The sequence below is a fragment of the Bos indicus genome, chromosome 24 (assembly GCF_029378745.1).
Source record: "Bos indicus isolate NIAB-ARS_2022 breed Sahiwal x Tharparkar chromosome 24, NIAB-ARS_B.indTharparkar_mat_pri_1.0, whole genome shotgun sequence".
NCBI lineage: Eukaryota > Metazoa > Chordata > Mammalia > Artiodactyla > Bovidae > Bos > Bos indicus.
This window is the reverse complement of record NC_091783.1, coordinates 30,943,928-30,966,212: the sequence shown is the minus strand read 5'-3', so window position 1 is coordinate 30,966,212 and position 22,285 is coordinate 30,943,928. Positions and strand designations below refer to the sequence as shown.

At 40.6% G+C, this 22,285-nt stretch overlaps 1 protein-coding gene across 2 annotated transcripts in view; it reads left to right on the top strand.

The window, feature by feature from the left end:
- The first annotated feature begins 6,306 nt into the window (after window positions 1-6,306).
- Window positions 6,307-22,285, top strand: part of TAF4B (TATA-box binding protein associated factor 4b) — a 107,377-nt gene continuing 91,398 nt past the window's right edge. Inside the window, exons 1-2 of one of the 2 annotated variants that reach the window (XM_070778791.1) lie at window positions 6,307-7,146; window positions 18,187-18,332. In XM_070778791.1, coding sequence (XP_070634892.1) covers window positions 6,804-7,146; window positions 18,187-18,332 — 489 coding nt within the window. In that variant the 5' untranslated portion in view covers window positions 6,307-6,803. The remainder of the gene's footprint in view (window positions 7,147-18,186; window positions 18,333-22,285) is intronic. The other variant, XM_019986962.2, reaches the window with a different exon arrangement.

Below are 22,285 nucleotides of genomic sequence, written 5' to 3'. Positions count from 1 at the left end.
AGATCCTGTCCATTAAGGTGTCCTGAAGCACCTTGTTCTTTTTCTTCCACAGCCTTTATCATAATTTGTACTTATACTTACAAACAATGATGTGTTCTTATTTAATAAATATTATGTGTAAAACAATCATTAAGACATTTTAGAAGTATGGAATTATGCAAATGACTTGATTTAAATGTTTAGGCATGGAAAATTATTGAGGCAAAGATAAGGTCTAAATCGTGTACAAAAATCATACTTGTCCTTCACATAGGAGCAAGCATACAATGGATAAGGATTAGAAAGTAATATGCAAAAATGAGAATTCAGCTAGAATGATGAAATTATAAGCAGTTAAAAATAGATATTGTTTTCTTTTTGATTCCTTTTAGTAAGAAAGAAAAATAGTTCTAAATCAAAGGATGATGATAATAACTACAATGTCAAGAATAGTTTGAAGATAATCTCTCTTACTACAGACCAGAGAAGAGAATGGAAAGCCACGGTTGGAGGCATGAAGCGAGCCCAGTTAGCATAATTTAAATAAACACACTTGGGTTTGAACTAAGAGTGATGGTGCGAATGAGAGAAGTCGATGGATTACAGAGATATTATAGATACGCCAGGACTGACAAGATCTAAGACTAACTGAACAGGGTGAAAAAAGAGGGAAAACTCAAAAACTCTAATTTTAAATCTTAGGGAACTAGAAAGCAATTCACTGGTTCACTGCAAAAGGGATCATAGGAGAAAAGGCAGGTTTGCAGGTGGCATAATAAATTTACTTTGAACCTGTGGGACATCCAGGTGAAGACAGTAGGCAGCTGTCTACATAAGTCTGGAAAAGGGAGAAACTGGGCCAAAGATAGATAGATCTGGAAGTCATATAAAGACAGAAATTAAGCCAAGGAAAGTATAGGCTTCCCAAGTGGCGCTAGTGGTAAAGAACCTGCCTGCCAATGCAGGAGACAAAAGAGACGCAGGTTTGATCCCTGGGTTGGGAAGATCCTCTGGAGAAGGGCATGGCAACCCACTCCACTGTTCTTGCCTAGAGAATCCCATGGACAGAGGTAACTGGCGGGCTACAGTCCATAAGAGTTGCAAAGAGTCAGATACAACTAAAGCAACTGAGCACACGTGCACGCAAAGATAGTATAGCCTGAGTACACAGAGCTGAAGTATTAACCCGATTAGACACCAGGAAGACACAGACAAGATGGAATTTCTGCCCCTAGTGGCCAGTCTAGGGATAGAGTCGGAGAAGTAATCTTTGTCTTTCTTCCATGTATTCGATACTCTCTTCTAGTTCTGAAATGAACATGACCGAGTCTCAGCTACCAGGAAGTTCACAATCTAGAGAGAGAGCATAGACAGAAAGAACAACTCAGGTACAATAACGTAGTCCGTACGATGGTAAGGTGCTGTGGCAAAGAAGAGGCACTGAATTCATCCAGTGCAGGCTGTAGCCTGTTGAAGGGTATACTGGAATTGACCAGGTAGAATGTTTCAGATGGGGAGGGCTTTTAAAGGGAGGTGAACCACTGTATGAAAAGGCATTGGTTTTCATACCAATGAGGTATGAGAGAAAGGCTGAGAGAAAGTTTAGGACATCTGGGAAGCTACCGTAGTTGTATATGGGGCCAGTTGAAGGTGCCCAGCTTTGTGAATTCAGTGAAGTTTACTGGATATTATGGACAGGAGATGAGGGAGAACTTAACTGTGTTTACAGATTTCAAGTGTTACTAAGAATACATACTTTAAGTCTGCGTTAATTTTTGATTATGTAAATATTATTCATTCATTGTTTAAAAAAATTAGAGCATACGAGAGAAATTTCTTTAAAAACGACCACTTGGACTATCCCTAAATAGAGATGTCCTCTGTTAACAAGATTGGTGTATATTCTATATTTTCTTCTGAGCATATATCTGTTTATTGGTTACAAATGTTTTTTAATTTACAAAAAAAATGGAGTCATACTTTGTATACCAATCTCTTTTTTTCATTTAACTACATGCCATGATCATTTTTCTCATAAATGCACCTCTAAAAGTATATATCTTAATGCTGATTAATATTTCATAGTGTGAATAGATTTCTTATGTTAGGATCATTCAGCTGTATCCAATTTTTCGAGGAGCTTGACTTTCAAATACTAAAAATCTTAAAAAGTGGCTCAGACTTCATTAACCTTTAATGAAGCCACCCAAAATTGAATTTATTCATTAAGTCAAAACTCTTTAACAGTTTGAGCAGGAATTCCCTTGTGGTCCAGTGGTTAGGTCTCGGAGATGTAGGGTGGGGGGCAGGATCCTCCAAGCCGTATGGCAAGACCAAAACAGAAAGAGAGTGAGCCACATTCCTTTAAGAGGATAGGAATGACACAGTGGTGTTCTGTTGCAGAAAGTATGTAAACCATCTGATGCAAAACACAGATACTGGACTAGGCTCAAGGTACAGAACTTGAAGGCGCACAGTCATTTCTGGCACACTTTGAAGGTGAGGCCATAGCCATTTTAGTCAAATAGTTATGTTTTCTTAGGCAGATTTTTCAGCTGATCTCATTTCACAAATAAAGAAGGTTTCCTATTTAAATCCTAAAGAGTAGTAAACTTCTACTCGTTTTGTGGAGCCTGTAGGTACTTGGAAAATCAAATGGCCAATAATTGACACCTTCTACTTGGTAACTGTGTGTGTGTGTGTGTGCGCGCGCGCGTGCACCCAGTGATGTCTGACTCTTCGTGACCCCATGAACTTGTGGCCTGCCAAGCCACTCTGTCATTGGAATTTTCCAGGCAAGAATACTGGACTGGGTAGCCATTTGCCACTCCAGGGGATAACTATAGGGCTTCCTAGATGGCTCAATGGTAAAAAATCTGCCTGCCAATGAAGGAGACACAGGTATGATCCCTGGATTACGAAGATCCTCTGGAGGAGGAAATGGCAACCCACTCCAGTATTCTTGCCTGGAAAATCCCATGAACAGAGGAGCCTGGCAGGCTACAGTCCATAGGATCGCAAAAGGTTCGACATAACTGAGTAACTAAGCATGTATGCAGTATGTAAAATAGTAAAATAGTCAGAACATAGACTTTATATTTGTTCAGTTTTATCACCTGAGTTAATAAGCAGAATATCTGGACAATAAATGACTTAATCCCTCATTTAGAAGGTGCTAAGGGCTTTCCTGATGGCTTGGCAGGTAAAGAATCTGCCTGCAATGCAGGAGACCTGGGTTCGATTCATGGGTCAGGAAGTTCCCCTGGAGAAGAAAGGGCAACCCACTCCAATATGCTTACCTGGAGAATTCCATGGACAGAAGAGCCTGGTGGGCTGCAGTCCATGGGTTATAGAGTCAGACATGACTGAGTGACTAAACATTCACTCACACTCAAGGGCTTCCCAGGTGGCGCACTGGTAAACAATCCACTTGCAAAATCAAGAGACACAAGAGAACTGGGTTTGATCCCTGGGTTGGAAAGATCACCTGGAGGAGGAAACAGCAACCCACTCCAGTATTCTTGCCTGGAGAATTCCACGGACAGAGGAGTCCGGCAACCTATAGTCCATGGGGTGGTAAAGAGGTGGATAGAACTGAGTGACTGAGCACATACACACATGATCTGAATATGTGTAACTCCCCAAAACTCATATCTTGAAATCCTAATGCCCAAAGGTGATAGTATTAGTAGGTGGGGCTTTGGGGAGGTGTTAAATCATGAAGGTGGAACCCTCATGAATGGAATTAGTACACTGGACTAAGGCAAATGAACAAGGATTTTTTCATCTTTAATTTGAATTTGAACATCTTTAATTTCACAAATACTTTAACAGCTAAATCTAATAAAGTGTTAGTCACTCAGTCGTATCTAATAAAATCAAGAAACAATCTCCCCCCTACATTTTTCTTTTCTTACATAGAATGCATTTTGCCTCACTATATGAACTGTTTTATTATGATAAATTTCTATAGAAAGGAAATGTAATAAACACAATTATTGCTAAACTCCAAATTCAGGACAAGTATTGTAGTTACTAGAACTGGGTAAAGAGCAGTAAATTTTTAAGTAGAAAATTAAAGCTCCCATTAGTGCAGCAAATTACCAAGCAAATGTAAACAATTAAAAAAGAAATGTCCAAGGTCACCTTAAAGAGAAAGTATACTTCCTCAGTCAGGTCACTTTGTAACTTGAAAGAAGTTATTTACATACCTAAATACAGTATGTGAATTGGGGGTGGGGTTTAATAGAGTTTTAGAAAAGGGTAGTTCGCAGAGCAAACTTCTGAGACTTTCTTTCTTCAGCTGAACAATTTGTCCACTGTGGAAAGAGCAGGTCTAAAATTCATATCCACTAGGTGGTTTTGCTTCCCTGAAAATGTTGCATCGTCATTGTTTAGTCACTAAGTTGTGTCCGAGTCTTCCAACCCCATGGACTGTAGCCCACCAGGCTCCTCTGCCCATGGGATTTCCCAGGGAAGAATACTGAAGTAGGTTGCCATTTCCTTTTCCAGAAAATGTTGCATGGCTCCATTTAATTCATTTACTTAGCAAATATTTACTAAATACCTTTTCAGTGCAATGTATTTTGCCAAGAGTTGTGTGTGGAGGATACAAGAATCACTAGTGGAGCAGTGGGAAGAGATGTGCTTTGGGATCAAATAGACTGGTTAGATCCCCAGCTTCATGGATAAATTACTCCTTTGCAGTTTTTTTAAGCCAGTACAAACCCACTCCAGTATTCTTGACTGGAGAATCCCATGGACGGAGGAGCCTGGTGGGCTACAGTCCACAGGGTCGCAGAGTCGGACTCGACTGAGGGACTTCACTTCAAGCCAGTAAAATGAAGTTTTTTGTTTTTGTTTTAAAAAGGAAGAGGAAAGGAAGAAAGCAAGAAGGAAATGTAAATATCTGTGACCAGAACACAAGAAGTACTCAATAAATCAGGTTTTCCTCTCTTCAACTCCACTTGGAGTTTTCTATAAGGTAAGTGATCAAGTAAGCCTTCATAAAGTGGGGAAGGGTGCAATTGATTTGGGTCTTAAGAAGGGTTCTTGATTTGGACTGGTTGAGATAACGGGAGAAGACAAACTCAGCGATTGACGTATTTGGACTGGAAGTAGATCCTATTCTCTGGAACAGACTAGGAGGGTGAGAACTGGAAGCTGCAAAGGTCAGGATGCCTTTTATAATCTCATTCAGTATAGAGCAGGTTCCTAAAAACACAAAGTTATGAGGACAGTAGCCTGAAATCAAGGCATCTTCTCTGATTAGATCTAAGGGGCAAGTTTTTCCGTATTTGATTGTATTATTGATTCATTCACCACACACTTTTGATTTATTCAAAGAATAATACAGCACTTAAAATCTAAACACTAGAATGTGACGATACAGGAATCAAAAGACACTGTCCCAGTTTTGAAGCAGACAGACACATAAACAATTTAAATACGTTTAGGGGAGAAGGCAATGACACCCCACTCCAGTACTCTTGCCTGGAAAATCCCATGGACGGAGGAGCCTGGTAGGCTGCAGTCCACTGGGTCGCGAAGAGTCGGACACGACTGAGCGACTTCACTTTCATTTTTCACTTTCCTGCATTGGAGAAGGAAATGGCAACCTACTCCAGTGTTCTTGCCTGGAGAATCCCAGGGACGGGGAAGCCTGGTGGGCTGGTGTCTATGGGGTCGCAAAGAGTTGGACACGACTGAAGCGACTTAGCAGCAGCAGAGGTGATAAAGAGTCAGGTAGAGCAGCTCCGAGAAGAAAAATATTTTTTTCTTGGATCAGTTCAACTCTAATTATACGAAAATAAACACATTTTACCAACTATAAAATTATACGCCACGCTTAAACATTAAAAAAAAAAAAAAGGACATTAAGGTTTTTTTTTTCCCCCGAAGTGTCAAACGTAAAGCTCATTCTAGCGATGCTTCTGGAGCTAAACCCGCAGAAAAACACTGAGGAAGCGTGACTGAGTTCTTACTGTTACTGCTCTCCGAAATCGGTCCTCCACATCGTTTCCTTAAAAAGTAGAAGCTTGTGGGAAACACAGTCTTGGCTCCTCAAGGAACACGCAACTGGAGACTGCAAGGAGAAAGCAGAACGCGGATACCGCAGTTTTCCAAGTGCGGTCGGCCCTTCCCACGTGGTGGATTTTTGGCAACTGGCCCCACCTTCCTCCGGATTCCGGGGAAGAGTCTAACGCCCTCCGGAGCCGTCCCTAGTGACGTCACGAGCGCGATTCCAGTCTGCGGCCAATCACGCGGCCGGATTCCGGGGGAAGCCCGGGGCGGTGGCGGCGCCCTATGCGCGTGCGCGAGGTCTCCGCGTGGCTATATAAACATGGCTGGCGTGGCCGCGCGGCGGGGCCGTGCGGAGCGCGCGTAGGGGGCTTCGGGGCGGTCTGGGTTCGTAGGTTTGAAATTTCTGGCGGGGGATTCGCCGTGCCGAGTTTCGGTGGGAGGTGGGAGCCGACGTGACGCCCTTCCGGGAGCCGCGCAGCCGGACTCCGCTGCCTCTGGTCCCGGGGCTGAGGCGCCGGGTTGAGCCGGCGCACGTGTGAGCGCCGCCGAGGAAGCGGCGAGCGGCCGAGCAGGTGTGGCAGCCGGCGGGGCCGCGCGGACGGGAGGAAGGTCCGGGACGCCGGGGTCCCGCTGTCCAGCGCGGCGTCGGTCACTGACTCCTGTGTCGCGGCCCCGGCGCCTCTCCCTAGCGATGCTGTGGAGCTGGAACTGCACCGGAGTCGGCGGCCGCTTGTCAAGCCTCCTCTCGCCTCTGCTCCCGGAACGGCAGCGCCGCGGCTGCCGCTGATCCACCTAGGGGGATGCCCGCGGGCCTCACGGAGCCGGCCGGCGCCGCTCCCCCAGCCGGTGTGGGCGCCTCCGGGACAGTGACCATGACACCCGCCGCGGCTCTGCCCGTCCGGGTGGAGAGCACTCCGGTGGCCTTGGGCGCCGTGACTAAGGCTCCTGTCAGTGTCTGCGTAGAGTCCTCGGCGTCCCAGCCGCTGCGGTCCCCCGTGGGGACCCTGGTGACCAAAGTGGCCCCTGTCAGTGCCCTTCCTAAACTCAGCAACGGCCCTCGTCTACCATCTCCTCAGATAGTCGCCGTGAAAGCCCCCAACACCACCACAATCCAATTGCCTGCTAATCTGCAGCTTCCTCCAGGTACGTGGCTCACCTTGATAGCTTTAGCGGGCCAGCCGGCTGTGACAGGGGAAACGTCGCAGCCGATCGCGCCTTGTCTCTGGGAGTTCCAGAACACTCAACCCAGAGAACCTTTCAACGTCTCGACTTTGCGGGGCAGTGATTTGTCTTGACAGTGGAGATAACCTCTTTGAGTCCTTACTGCATAGTTTTTCTTTTCATATTTAAGGAAAGCATTTTTCACCTAAGGGGCCACAGTAAAAGCTGGAGCAGCATGTTCGAGAGGGCCTTTGAGGCACTGGCTCTTAGATTCGGGAAGATAGAGATTCGCTCAAGTTTTATTTCGTATGGAGAAAAGACCAGTTTTTATATCCACATACTTAGATTACTGTGTTTAAAAAAAAGTGTTTTTAAAAGGTTCTTATGTGTTAAGACCGAAAGAGAATTTTAAGCTGAAGCAAGCCTAAATAAGTTTACTAGAAAGAGGTGTGATGATTGTAACCTGCCAGAGTTGACAGGTCAGAGCCAGAAGGTTATTTGTGAAGCAATGTGTGAATTTCTGCAGTTAATGAGCCTGTGACTACTTTTTATACTAAAGTTTGCTCTGTAGGGCTGTTTTTCTTGACTGAGGCAAAGTTTTTGCTTTGTGATGACTTACATATTGTAAATATGCTGGAAGGTGTGTAAGTATTTTATCTTGTTTTCTTGCCTCCAGTGAAAGTCACTTGGAATTTCTGTGGGAGGAAAAGGCACATTTTCTCTTTGGAAAAAAATTCTGCTAGTAATTTTATTGTATTCTATGTGTTTTGCTTAGCAGCAGTGGGAGCTCTGACCAGCAAAGGTGGTAAAGAAATGGAAACCTTTTGGTTCACATGATGTCAGTTTCCCCTTAGCAGAATGAGGAGGCCTCTTTTGTAACTAATGTTCTGTTTCCGTCAGGAACATTGTGGAAAGATTAGTTCTTAACTTATGATGAACTTGTGTTTTAGTTCTGTATGGTACAGGAGGTACTTATACTTAAGACTGTGTGCTCCACTGGATACTTTTTTTTTTTTTTTTTTTAATGTTCTGGAAGGACATCATCTATTAAGAGAATCATCATTAATTAACCCTGTACAGAACACAGGAGCTAGGTGGACAGAGACTATAGTCTTTTGTAGGACATTGCTTCCTACTAACCAGTCCCTGCAGGGCTTGCTTTTTTTCTTTCTTAACTTCTATACAGAGTTACTGTGCTGTTGGAAAAATTATCTTTCTCAAAAGACCTGATGTCAGTTTCCCACTGTCTACAAATTCCAACAAAAAGCAAACCCAAGTGTGCTCACAAAGTGCTCTTAGTCAACATTGCTACTCATATATAGTTTTGAGGTCTCCCCTAAATTGGTAAAATAAACAAAATCTTACAAGAGGAATACTAAAATATACACTAATACTTTGCTCAGTATCACACAGTAAGTTAGGTTTCCAGTCACATACTCTATGGCTGTACGATCCACCTCATCTGTACTGGTTCCTAGGACTGTGTCCGCTTGGAGGTTTAAAAGAAAATAAGCCAACCTCTGTGGCTTAGGAGTCATCTCTGGAAGACAGTACTGGCCTTCTGAATGCTGGGACTCACGGACTCGTTGATGTGGTTTTCTGCTGTGCCAGGATGTCCTGGCAGCTCCTGTACATTTCAATCAAGCAGTTCCACTGAATATATTTTCTGCTGGTTCTAAATTGTCACCCTACATACCCTCTTATAAAGTAGTTATGAATTTGTTTAGATGAAGTACTCCTGATATGTTAAAAACGAAATTCCTATCTAGTCACCGAAGTTTGTTTAGAAATGATCAAAAAGTATTGAGAGGAACTTTCAAAAGTGGGAACTTGCTGGTGAGAGTGACCCGATCACTTACTGAGAACATACTGTGCTATGAAAATTGAGGTAAAGTTGACATACAATATTATATCACTGGCCTCTTTTTATACATTTAAATTATTTTGTTTGTTGGTCAAAATAGATAGCAAATAAGGAAAAAGTTCTCTAAGGGTAAATAATTCGTCCAGTGCCAGACAACTCCTAGATATCAGAGGGAAATTGAATCCAGCTTTGTTTGACTCTTTCCACAGCACTGTGCTTACCACTTGATGTGCATGTATAATATGCCTCCTGAGTAGCAATGTTAAAAGGTGATTTATAGAATTTTAGAGCCTAATCTTTTTATTACACAGAGAAACCAAAACTGAAACTTGCTAGAGCGAAAGAGCAGCAAGCCAGGACCACAGCTTAAGTATGCAATACGCTAACACTTGTTTTGCCGTGGGAGTGCTGTACTGTGCTTAGTCACTCAGTCGTGTCCGGCTCTTAGCGAACCCATGGACTGCAGCCCACCAGGCTCCTCTGTTCATGGGAGTCTCCAGACAAGAATACTGGAGTGGGTGGCCATGCCATCCTCCAGGGGATCTTCCCAACCCAGGGATCGAACCCAGGTCTCCCGCATTGCAGGCGGATTCTTGACCTGCTGAGCCCCCAGGGAAGCCCATGCTGTGGGAGAAACATCCACAAAAGAGAGGCGATAAATTGTCTTTAGGAGTTACTTAGGAGGTAGGATGGTACTTTGAGGAGCAGCTTTTGGAATTTCTGCTCAAGTGTAGCAGAAGAGCATACTCAGTTTGCACTCTCTTGGGTGCACAATAAGATAACTGATAACCTGAGGTATGACATAGAAACACTGATTAAAATAACACTTGGACACTGATTAAAGTAATGTTTTAAAGAGTTTATCAGTCTTGTACTAGTTCTTTTATAGGCCAAGGATTAGCAGAGGATTACTCAAAGATACTTAAATTACCTAGGAGTCAGCTCTGATTTTTCCAAGGTAATGAATTCTTTGTGTTTGCTTTCTCTTTACTTCAAAATTTCCTCTGTAAACTGAACTATTTTTTAAAAATGTACATATGTACCACAGGTTTTTCTTGGGAGCAGGAGCTGGAAACAAAAAGAGGGGCATTGTGAGGAAATGAAAGAAACTGTAGCAAAGCCCTGAAGATTATTCTGTGGAATATTTTTGCTAATCTCTTCAGTCTTTTCTCTTTTATGAATTTGTGGGATTCAGACCAGACTGTGGCTCTTTGTATTTTTGGTATCCTGTGCCTCTTCTATCATGTATTTGAGAGTGATGAGGAAGGACTTGATTGCTTCTTTTATGTCACAGTTCTTTTATGAACTGTGCTTCATAAATTCTGCTTCCATAGTCTTACTGTACAGAAGTTTGTAAAAGTTGCTGGTGAAATGGATCACATCCTTTTTTATCAACTCCTTCATGCTGAGACATGGTGTGGGTTTTGCATCTTTCTCGAATTCTGAATCAGTACCTGAATAAACTTGAGGTTCTTGTTTTCACCCAGCTTTATCAGAGGGATATTACATGATCATCTGCTCCCAAGGTTGTCCCAGTACTCCGGGACACCATGGAAAGTGTTGGCAGTTGTCTTCAGTGGTCACCAATGCCCCGGTAACTCATCTGGTAAAGAATCTGCCCGTGCTGTGGGAGAACTGGGTTCGATCCCTGGGTTGGGAAGATCCCCTGGAGAAGGGAATGGCTACCCACTCCAGTATTCTGGCCTGGAGAATTCCATGGACTGTATAGTTCATTGGGTTGCAAAGAATCTGACACAACTGAGCAACTTTCACCTTCAGTGCTCACCATATGTACCAGCCATAGTTTGGATTTCAAGGGCTGTGAAGTCACTTTGACTCACATTTACCCTTACAGCATTAATAACAACTACTACTGACAACTTTAAAATTCATGAATTTGCTCAGAAGTATTGTCTCATTTGATCTCTTTAACAATCTTGCAAAGTAGGTATGTCTCTCAGTCCACAAACATGAGATGTCTTCCCATTTATTTTAGATCTTTAATTTCTTTAAATGACATTTTATAGTTTCCAGATATTGCTTTTGTACTTATTTGGTTAAATTTATTCCTAAAGTGTATTATTTTTTATCTTATTGTAGGTGGAATTTTTTCTTAATTCTGTTTACAATTACTCATTGGAAATGTATAGAAATACAGTTGATTCTTCTTTATTGATCTTGTATCCTGCTTCCTAGCTGAACTCATTTATTAGTTTTAATAGTTTTTTTTCATAGGTGTTTGGATTTTTATATACAAGATCATGATATATGTGAATAGATGGTTTTACTGTCTCTTTTGGATGCCTTTTATTTTCCTGTATCATTGCCCTGGTTAGAACTTTCAGTATAATGTTAAGTGGTAGTGATTGTAGGCATCCTTGTCATGTTCCTCATCTCAGGAATCCTGATCTTAGGGTAAAAGAGTTTAGTCTTTCGCTGTTAAGTATGATGCTAGCTATGAGTTTTAAACCAACCTTGCATATTGAGATAAGTATCACTTGATCAAGGGTATAACACTTTTTATATGTTGCTGAATTTAATTTGCTAGTACTTTGTTGAGAATTTTTGCATTGGTATACATAGGATATTTTGGTTTTAATGTGAGGGTAAAACAGACCTTACAGAATGAATTGACACATGTTTTCTATTCTGTTTTTTAGAATAATTTATGAAGACCTAGCATTTTTTTCCCTTAGATATTTGATATGGAGAGTGAGTGAGTGAGTGAAGTTGCTCAGTGGTGTCCGACTATTTGCAACCCCGTGGACTATAGCCCACCAGGCTCCTCCATCTGTGGGATTCTCCAGGCAAGAACACTGGAGTGGGTTGCCATTTCCTTCTCCAGGGGATCTTCCCAACCCAGGGATCAAATCAGGTCTCCCGCATTGCAGGCAGACGTTTTAACCTCTGAGCCACCAGGGAAGCCCTGATATGGAGAAGGAAATGGCAACCCACTCCAGTACTCTTGCCTGGAAAATCCCATGGATGGAGGAGCCTGGTAGGCTGCAGTCCATGGGGTCGCTAAGAGTCAGACACAACTGAGCGACTTCACTTTCACTTTTCACTTTCACACATTGGAGAAGGAAATGGCAACCCACTCCAGTGTTTTGCCTGGAGACGGGGACAGGGACAGGGGGAGCCTGGTGGGCTGCCGTCTATGGGGTCGCACAGAGTCCAACACGACTGAAGCGACCTAGCAGCAGCAGATATTTGATAGAATTCATCAGTGAAGCCATGGGGAACTGAGCTTATCTTGTGGATACTATTTTAGATTATTCATTCAGTCTGTTTGTTAGAGGTCTATTCAGGTTGTCCATTTTCTTAAGTTAGTTTTAGTAGTTTATTATGTTTCTAGGAATTTGTCCATTTCATATAATTTATCTAATTTATTGGTTTATAATTGGTCATAGCATTCAACTAGAATCCTTCTTTCCATAAGATTAGTGGTAATATCCCTTCTTTCATTCCTAATTTTAGCAATTTGAGCCTTTTCTACTTTTTTTCTTGGTTAGTCTAGGTCAAGATGTGTCAGTTTTTTGATCTATTCAAAGAACCAACTTTTGGTTTTTTTTTTTCTCAGTTGTTTCTCTATTCTTGATTCTCCTGACCCTGCTCTAATCTTTATTAATTTTCTTTTGTCTGCTTGCTGTCATTTTTGTTTAGTTTTTTCTCAGTGTCTTTAGATAGAAGGTTATAAAACTATTACTTTAAATTATCCTTCTCTTAAAATACAGGGATTTACTTTCTGTAGTCTGTTTTCAGTCTGAAGAACTTAATTTAGTGTTTTCTGTCTGATGCTAGCACCCAGTCCTCTATGTTTTTATCTGAGGATGTCTTTTTTTTTTTTTTTTTTTAACTTTTTATTGGGGTATAGTTGATTTGCAATGTTGTGTAAGTTTCAGGTGTACAGCAGAGTAAATCTGTTATACCTACACATATGTCCACCCTTTTCTAGATTGTTTCCCATATAGGCCATTACAAAGTATTGAGTAGAGTTCCTTGTGCTATACAGTAGGTCCTCATTAGTTATCTATTTTATGTATAATAGTGTGTATATGTCAGTTCCAATCCAGGATGTCTTTATTTTGTCTCCTTTTTTGAAAGATGTTTTCAGTGAATATCTGATTGTTGGTGGATAATTATTTTTGTTTTTCTTTTTCCCCAGCAAGTGGAATATGTCATACTCCTGATGTCTGGCCTCCATTGTTTCTGATGAGAAGTTAGCTGTTAATCCTGTTAACGCAGTTCTCTCGTATATTTTTCTCTTATTGTTCTCAAGGTTTTATCTTTGTACATTTTTATCATGATGTGTCTTTGCATTTATCTTATTGGGTTGACCAAAAAGTTTGTTCAGGTTTTTCCATCTTATGAAAACTCAAATGAACCATTTGACCAATTCAAAACTTAAGAGTTTGTTGAGCTACTTTGATGTTTAGATTATTTTTCACCAAATTTGGGAAGTTTTTAGCCATTATCTCTTTGGATATTTTTCGGCTCCTTTCTCTCCCTCCCTCCCCGTTTCTGTCCCTCCTCTCCTTCTGGTATTCACATTAGGCCTGTGTTGATGTGCCTGTCACTGTGCCAGGTTTCTGTGAAGCTCTGTTCATTTTTCTTCATTCTTTTTTCTCTTCATTCTTTGGATTGTGTAATCTCTATTGAACCGTCTTCAAGTTCACTGACTTATCTTTCTGCTCATTCAAGTTTGCTCTTGATCCTCTCTAGTGAAATTTTTATTTGAGTTTTTGTACCTTATAATTACAGAATTTCTTTTTTTTTGTAATATCTGTTTCTCTAATGGTATTCTCTACTTAATGACAGAATCATCATCATCATATCTTCCTTTACTTCTCTAAGCATGATTTCCCTTGGTCTTTTGACATATTTATAACAGTTACTTTGAAGTCTTTGTTAAATCTAACATCTGATTTCACTCAGGTGGTTTCTGTTGCCTGCCTTTCTCCATGTGTCATTCTTTTTTCTTTGCATGTCCTATAATTTTTAAATTAAAACTAATATATTGACACTTTCAGTGGCTAAAGCTCCATGCTTCCAATGCAGGGGGCCCAAGTTCAATCCCTGATCAGGGAACTAGATTCCACATGCCGCAACTAAGACTCAGCACAGGCGAATAAATGAATATTTTTTAGAAGTTAACAGAGTGACTTTTTACTCCCTTGAGTGGATTATTGTTGTTTGTTTTTTAAGTGTCTGGCTGAACTATTTTAATGAAATCTGTTTCCCTCAGAGGATACAGCTTTTGGCATAAGCACAGCCTCCCTGGGATAACAGAGGTTTCAGCAGGGCTCTTTTCGATTATTTCTTTCTCTGATAGCTCTGTTAAGCTTTCTGCCTCTGCTGGTATCATGCCTAGACTCCACTCACTGCCAGTACCTTCTTGTTTTCAACAGCACCATGAGGCCTAACTAGCTTCACAGTCCAATTCAGTTAAATATGGACTCATCTACGGGAAGTAGTTTCTGAGGTCATTGAGGTTCTGACCCCAGTAGGACCCTTCTTAGTTGTTTCTTTATCTTGTTCTCTGTGGTAGACCAGAGGTAGACCTGTGACTTAGCATAGCTTGTATCTTTTAGGAAGATATCAGAACCCTTTCTTTTAATTGTTCATTGTATTTGAGAATGCCCTTAGTTTGACCTTTCCCACACTCTGAAATAAAGTCAGTTTCTCTTGGGAGATGTTTGGAGCAGGTACTCAGGACAGTGGCATGCTTCTTTCTGAGTGATGTCTCTGCTTTAGAAGTGGAGAACTGGGCTTGGGTGGTGACCTCTAGTCTGCTCTGCTTATCTCTTCCATCATGGAACTCCCACCCCATGAAAGAGCTGGGGTGAGGGTGATGGCGGCCCAAGTATTCTCAGTCGAGTCTTCCCTTTATGAGTAGGGATGAGTAAAACAAGAAGCCTGGAAACCCTTGGATGCACTTGTCTCCAGTTTATTTTCTTCTGTATTCAGCTTGAGGTGGCAGAGATGCAAGATGCTGTCCCTGAAAAGTAGCATAGCCCTCAACTGGAAGCTTGGGAGAGAGGGACACCCTCCGTTGGCCACATTGCCTGAACTGAGAAGGCAGAGGGGTGGGTCATGGTTCAGATGCCACAGATTCTTGTTGTTCTTACTGAGTTTTAGTAGATTCTTTTTAATAAATTGTCTAGTCATTTTCTGTATGCCTTTGGGCAATTTCTGAAGACTTTAAATAGTTGTTTTTAAAAATAATTTTTACCAGTTATGCTTGTTTTGCTGGGGAATGGCTTTATGGAGCTCTTCGTGTCCAGGAATGGAACTCCAGCTATGACTGTTCTTGCTTGTGCCTACTACTTACGTAGATAAGAATTTCTTACAATAGAAATACTGGGTTAGAGGGTATGCAAATGGGAACCAGTTTGGCACAGTCGTGTAGAGTTAAATGAAGCAGTTGTACCAAACTATACTACCAGCTTTAAGATTTTAAGAGTTTTTGTTGCTACACATCTCTGTAACACTTAATATTGTCAATGGACTTCTTAATTTTTGTCTGCCTAGGTAGACATAAAGTGATATCTCACTGTGGTCTTAATTTACCTTTCCCTGTCATTGGTATCTGTGTTTCTTTTGTGCATTTTGGATGTTCACTCTTCGAATATATGTGAACTAAATTTTTCTTTCCTATTTTGTGCTTTGTCTTTTTACCTCATGGTATCTTTGGCTAAGCAAAAGTTTTAAAAATATAGTGGTATGTATCAAGTTTATTTAGTTAAGAAATCCTTCCCTGTTCCAAGTTCAGAATGACAGTTTTCTACATTGTTTAAGAGGTTAAAAGTTTTTATTCTTGTATCCTTAATGTCCTTGGGTTTTTGTGCATGGTGTGGAACATTTCATCTTTTCCATTTAAGTAACTAATTATATAGTAGCTCTTTTTCTCACTGATCTGCAGTACTCTTAGAAGAATTTCATATGACATATCTGGAGGCTATTTGGGATTTTCTATTCCATTGGTCAAAAGCAAAGGAGAAAAGGAAAGATATAAACATCTGAATGCAGAGTTCCAAAGAATAGCAAGAAAAGATAAGAAAGCCTTCTTCAGCGATCAATGCAAAGAAATAGAAGAAAACAACAGAATGGAAAAGACTAGGGATCTCTTCAAGAAAATCAGAGATACCAAAGGAACATTTCATGCAAAGATGGGCTCGATAAAGGACAGAAATGATAGGGACCTAACAGAAGCAGAAGATATTAAGAAGAGATGGCAAGAATACACAGAAGAATTGTACAAAAAAGATCTTCACGACCCAGATAATCACGATGGTGTGATCACTGACCTAGAGCCAGACATCCTGGAATGTGAAGTCAAGTGGGCCTTAGAAAGCATCACTACGAACAAAGCTAGTGGAAGTGATAGAATTCCAGTTGAGCTATTCCAAATCCTGAAAGATGATGCTGTGAAAGTGCTGCACTCAATATGCCAGCAAATTTGGAAAACTCAGCAGTGGCCACAGGACTGGAAAAGGTCAGTTTTCATTCCAATCCCAAAGAAAGGCAATGCCAAAGAATGCTCAAACTACAGCACAATTGCACTCATCTCACACGCTAGTAAAGTAATGCTTAAAATTCTCCAAGCCAGGCTTGAGCAATACGTGAACCATGAACTTCAACATGTTCAAGCTGGTTTTAGAAAAGGCAGAGGAACCAGAGATCAAGTTGCCAACATCTGCTGGATCATGGAAAAAGCAAGAGAGTTCCAGAAAAACATCTATTTCTGCTTTATTGACTATGCCAAAGCCTTTGACTGTGTGGATCACAATAAACTGTGGAAAATTCTGAAAGAGATGGGAATACCAGACTACCTGATCTGCCTCTTGAGAAATCTGTATGCAGGTCAGGAAACAACAGTTAGAACTGGACATGGAACAACAGACTGGTTCCAAATAGGAAAAGGAGTATTGTATATTGTCACCCTGCTTATTTAACTTATATGCAGAGTACATCATGAGAAACGCTGGACTGGAAGAAGCACAAGCTGGAATCAAGATTGCCAGGAGAAATATCAATAACCTCAGATATGCAGATGACACCACCCTTATGGCAGAAAGTGAAGAGGAACTCAAAAGCCTCTTGATGAAAGTGAAAGAGGAGAGTGAAAAAGTTTACTTAAAGCTCAACATTCAGAAAACTAAGATCATGGCATCTGGTCCCATCACTTCATGGGAAATAGATGGAAAACAGTGGAAACAGTGGCAAACTTTATTTTGTTGGGCTCCAAAATCACTCCAGATGGTGATTGCAGCCATGAAATTGAAGGACGCTTACTCCTTGGAGGAAAGTTATGACCAACCTAGATAGCATATTCAAAAGCAGAGACATTAATTTGCCAACAAAGGTCCGTCTAGTCAAGGCTATGGTTTTTCCAGTGGTCATGTATGGATGTGAGAGTTGGACTGTGAAGAAAACTGAGCGCCAAAGAATTGATGCTTTTGAACTGTGGTGTTGGAGAAAACTCTTGAGAGTCCCTTTGACTACAAGGAGATCCAACCAGTCCATTCTAAAGGAGATTAGCCCTGGGATTTCTTTGGAAGGAATGATGCTAAAGCTGAAACTCCAGTACTTTGGCCACCTCATGCGAAGAGTTGACTCATTGGAAAAGACTCTGATGCTGAGAGGGATTGGGGGCAAGAGGAGAAGGGAACGACAGAGGATGATAAGGCTGGATGGCATCACTGACTCGATGGATGTGAGTCTGAGTGAACTCCGGGAGTTGGTGATGGACAGGGAGGCCTGGTGTGCTGTGATTCATGGGGTCGCAAAGAGTCAGACACGACTGAGCAACTGATCTGATCTGATCTGATATGATTCCCTTGGTCAGTTTGCATAGTCTTGTACTGTTACCATACTGTCTTAACTGTAGCTTTATAAATAGTTTGATGTCATGAGGAAAGTGTTTTGCCTTTTTCAGGAATATCTCATCCATACGTTTAGACTTTTAATATTTTAAATAGCTTTGAGTAACAACATTTTTCTGTATTATATATTGTAATTAGTAGACATGGAATTCAGTATTTCCTAACTATTCACTTAATCAAAGCATTTTACAGCATTGAAAGAAATGAGAGAACAAAAAACGTGAAGATTATGCTTCATTTATTAGCTCACATTTTGTTTTCTGTTAACTATAGGAACCGTTTTGATCAAAAGTAACAGTGGTCAGCTGATGTTGGTATCTCCTCAGCAAGCTGTAACAAGAACTGAGACCACAAGTAACATAACTTCAAGGCCAGCTGTACCAGCAAATACGCAAACCGTCAAAATCTGTACCATGCCGGTAGTATACATTAATGTTTTTTTCATCCTTCTTAGTTTTCTAGCAATTATCTTCATATAAGTGTGTATGTATTTGCCAGTAAAAATAATATAAAAGATCATTCTGCTCAACTGTTTGAATTAAGCTACTTTCCTTGAACATGTTAATTTTATCAAGATAAAATTTAATCTTCATACTCATATTTTGTTGTCCTCAAGGGAATGTTCAAAGGGCTATTTGCATCTCTAAATGGGAAGAAAATAACCATTCTATTTCAATTTTAATTTGTGGTAAGACATTAACACTACAGTTTACAGTATTCATTTTTATCTATATCATATAGGAGTTATCTTTAAAAAATTAGAAATCTACTGTAATATTTCATTAACTTGGCTTTTTTTTTTTTTTACTTTACAATATTGTATTGGTTTTGCTATACATGGACATGAATCTGCCACGGGTGTACCTGTGTTCCCGATCCCATCCTTCTGGGTCATTCCAGTGCACCAGCCCCGAGCATCCTGTATCATGCATCGAACCTGGACTGGCGATCTGTTTCACATATGATAATATGCATGTTTCAATGCCATTCTCCCAAACCATCCCACCCTCGCCCTCTCCCACAGAGTCCAAAAGACTGTTCTATACATCTGTGTCTCTTTTGCTGTCTCTCATACAGGTTTATCGTTACCATCTTTCTAAATTCCATATATATGCGTTAGTATACTGTATTGGTGTTTTTCTTTCTGGCTTACTTCACTCTGTATAATAGGCTCCAGTTTCATCCATCTCATTAGAACTGATTCAAATGTATTCTTTTTAATGGCTGAGTAATACTCCATTGTGTATGTGTACCACAGCTTTCTTATCCATTAATCTGCTGATGGACATCTAGGTCCACGTCCTGGCTATTATAAACAGTGCTGCGATGAACACTGGGGTACACGTGTCTCTTTCAATTCTGGTTTCCTCGGTGTGTATGCCCAGCAGTGGGATTGCTGGGTCATATGGCAGTTCTATTTCCAGTTTTTTAAGGAATCTCCACACTGTTCTCCATAGTGGCTGTACTAGTTTGCATTCCCACCAACAGTGTAAGAGGGTTCCCTTTTCTCTATACCCTCTCCAGTATTTATTGCTTGTAGACTTTTGGATTGCAGCCATTCTGACTGGCGTGAAATGGTACCTCACAGTGGTTTTGATTTGCATTTCTCTAATAATGAGTGATGCTGAGCATCTTTTCATGTGTTTGTTAGCCATCTCTATGTCTTCTTTAGAGAAATGTCTGTTTAGTTCTTTGGCCCATTTTTTGATTGGGTCATTTATTTTTCTGGAATTGAGCTGCAGGAGTTGCTTGTATGTTTTTGAGATTAATCCTTTGTCAGTTGCTTCATTTGCTATTATTTTTTCCCATTCTGAAGGCTGTCTTTTCACCTTGCTTATAGTTTTCTTTGTTATGCAGCAGCTTTTAATATTAATTAGGTCCCATTTGTTTATTTTTGCTTTTATTTCCAGTATTCTGGGAGGTGGGTCATAGAGGATCCTCCTGTGATTTATGTCAGAGTGTATTTTGCCTGTCTGCCTCTAGGATTTTTATATTTTCTGGCCTTACATTTAATGGTGTTAGAAAGTGTTCTAGTTTCATTTTTTTACAAGTGGTTGACCAGTTTTCCCAGCACCACTTGTTAAAGAGATTATCTTTTCTCCATTGTATATTCTTGCCTCCTTTGTTGAAGATAAGTGGACCATAGGTGCGTGGATTTATCTCTGGGCTTTCTGTTTTGTTCTGTCTTTGTGCCAGTACCATACTGTCTTGATGACTGTGGCTTTGTAGTAGAGCCTGAAGTCAGACAGGTTGATTCCTCCAGTTCCATTCTTCTTTCTCAAGATTGCTTTGGCTATTCGAGGTTTTTTGTATTTCCATACAAATTGTGAAATTATTTGATCTAGTTCTGTGAAAAATACTGTTGGTAGCTTGATAGGGATTGCATTGAATCTATAGATTGCTTTGGGTAGTATACTCATTTTCACTATATTGATTCTTCTGATCCATGAACATGGTATATTTCTCCATCTATTAGTGTCCTCTTTGATTTCTTTCACTAGTAGTTTTCTATATATAGGCCTTTTGTAGATATATTCCTAAGTATTTTATTCTTTTCGTTGCAATGGTGAATGGAATTGTTTCCTTAATTTCTCTTTCTGTTTTCTCATTGTTAGTGTATAGGAATGCAAGGGATTTCTGTGTGTTGATTTTATATCCTGCAACATTACTATATTCATTAATTAGCTCTAGTAATTTTCTGGTGGAGTCTTTAGGATTTTCTATATAGAGGATCATGTCATCTGCCAACAGTGAGAGTTTTACTTCTTCTTTTCCAATCTGGATTCCTTTTATTTCTTTTTCTGCTCTGATTGCTGTGGCCAAAACTTCCAAAACTATGTTCAGTAGTAGTGGTGAGAGTGGGCACCCTTGTCTTGTTACTGACTTTAGGGGGAATGCTTTTGGCTTTTCACCATTGAGGATAATGTTTGCTGTGGGTTTGTCATATATAGCTTTTATTATGTTGAGGCATGTTCCTTTTATTCCTGCTTTCTGGCGGGTTTTTATCATAAATGGATGTTGAATTTTGTCAAAGGCTTTCTCTGCATCTATTGAGATAATCATATGGCTTTTATTTTTCAATTTGTTAATGTGGTGTATTACATTGATTGATTTGCAGACATTGAAGAATCCTTGCAACCCTGGGATAAAGCCCACTTGGTCATGATGTATGATCTTTTTAATGTGTTGTTGGATTCTGTTTGCTAGAATTTTGTTGAGGATTTTTGCATCTATGTTCATCAGTGATATTGTTCTGTAGTTTTATTTTTTTGTGGCATCTTTGTCAGGTTTTGGTATTAGGGTGATGGTGGCCTCATAGAATGAGTATGGAAGTTTACCTTCCTCTGCAATTTTCTGGAAGAGTTTGAGTAGGATAGGTGTTAGCTCTTCTCTAAATTTTTGGTAGAATTCAGCTGTGAAGCCGTCTGGACCTGGGCTTTTGTTTGCTGGAAGATTTCTGATTACAATTTCAATTTCCGTGCTTGTGATGGGTCTGTTAAGATTTTCCATTTCTTCCTGGTTCAGTTTTGGAAAGTTGTACTTTTCTAAGAATTTGTCCATTTCTTCCACGTTGTCCATTGTATTGGCATACAGTTGCTGATAGTAGTCTCTTATGATCCTTTGTATTTCTGTGTTGTCTGTTGTGATCTCTCCATTTTCATTTCTAATTTTGTTGATTTGATTTTTCTCCCTTTGTTTCTTGATGAGTCTAGCTAATGGTTTGTCAATTTTCTTCAACTTCTCAAAGAACCAGCTTTTGACTTTGTTGATTTTTGCTATGGTCTCTTTTGTTTCTTTTGCATTTATTTCTGCCCTAATTTTTAAGATTTCTTTCCTTCTACTAACCCTGGGGTTCTTCATTTCTTCCTCTTTTAGTTGCTTTAGGTGTAGAGTTAGGTTATTTATTTGACTTTTTTCTTGTTTCTTGAGGTATGCCCGTATTGCTATGAACCTTCCCCTTAGTGCCGGGGACCAGCCCCGGCTGATCCAGGGTATTCAAAGGGGAGACGGCTTCGGCAACCTATTCAAATGGTAATTAGAGATATAAAGAGTAATAGAATGAGGATAGCTCAGTAGGAAAATTCAGTGGAGAAAAGAGGCTGAGTAGCTTGGTTTACGCGGAAAATCAATATAACCCATGACACCAGGTTAGCTCTGACCATGGAGGCCGCAGGCGCCCTCTCGAATAGCGGAAGGTGCCCCACCTTAGACACCTTCTCGAGTGGGTCTTAGAAGCCCAGGCAAATAAGTGGTCGCAGAGGATATCCACGCTCCAGATGGAGACTTCAGCCGGAAGTTAAAGGAAAGAATGACATGGAGAGACCAAGCGTTGGTGAGCAAGGCCCGTAGCTTTATTTTTAACGGGGCTTTT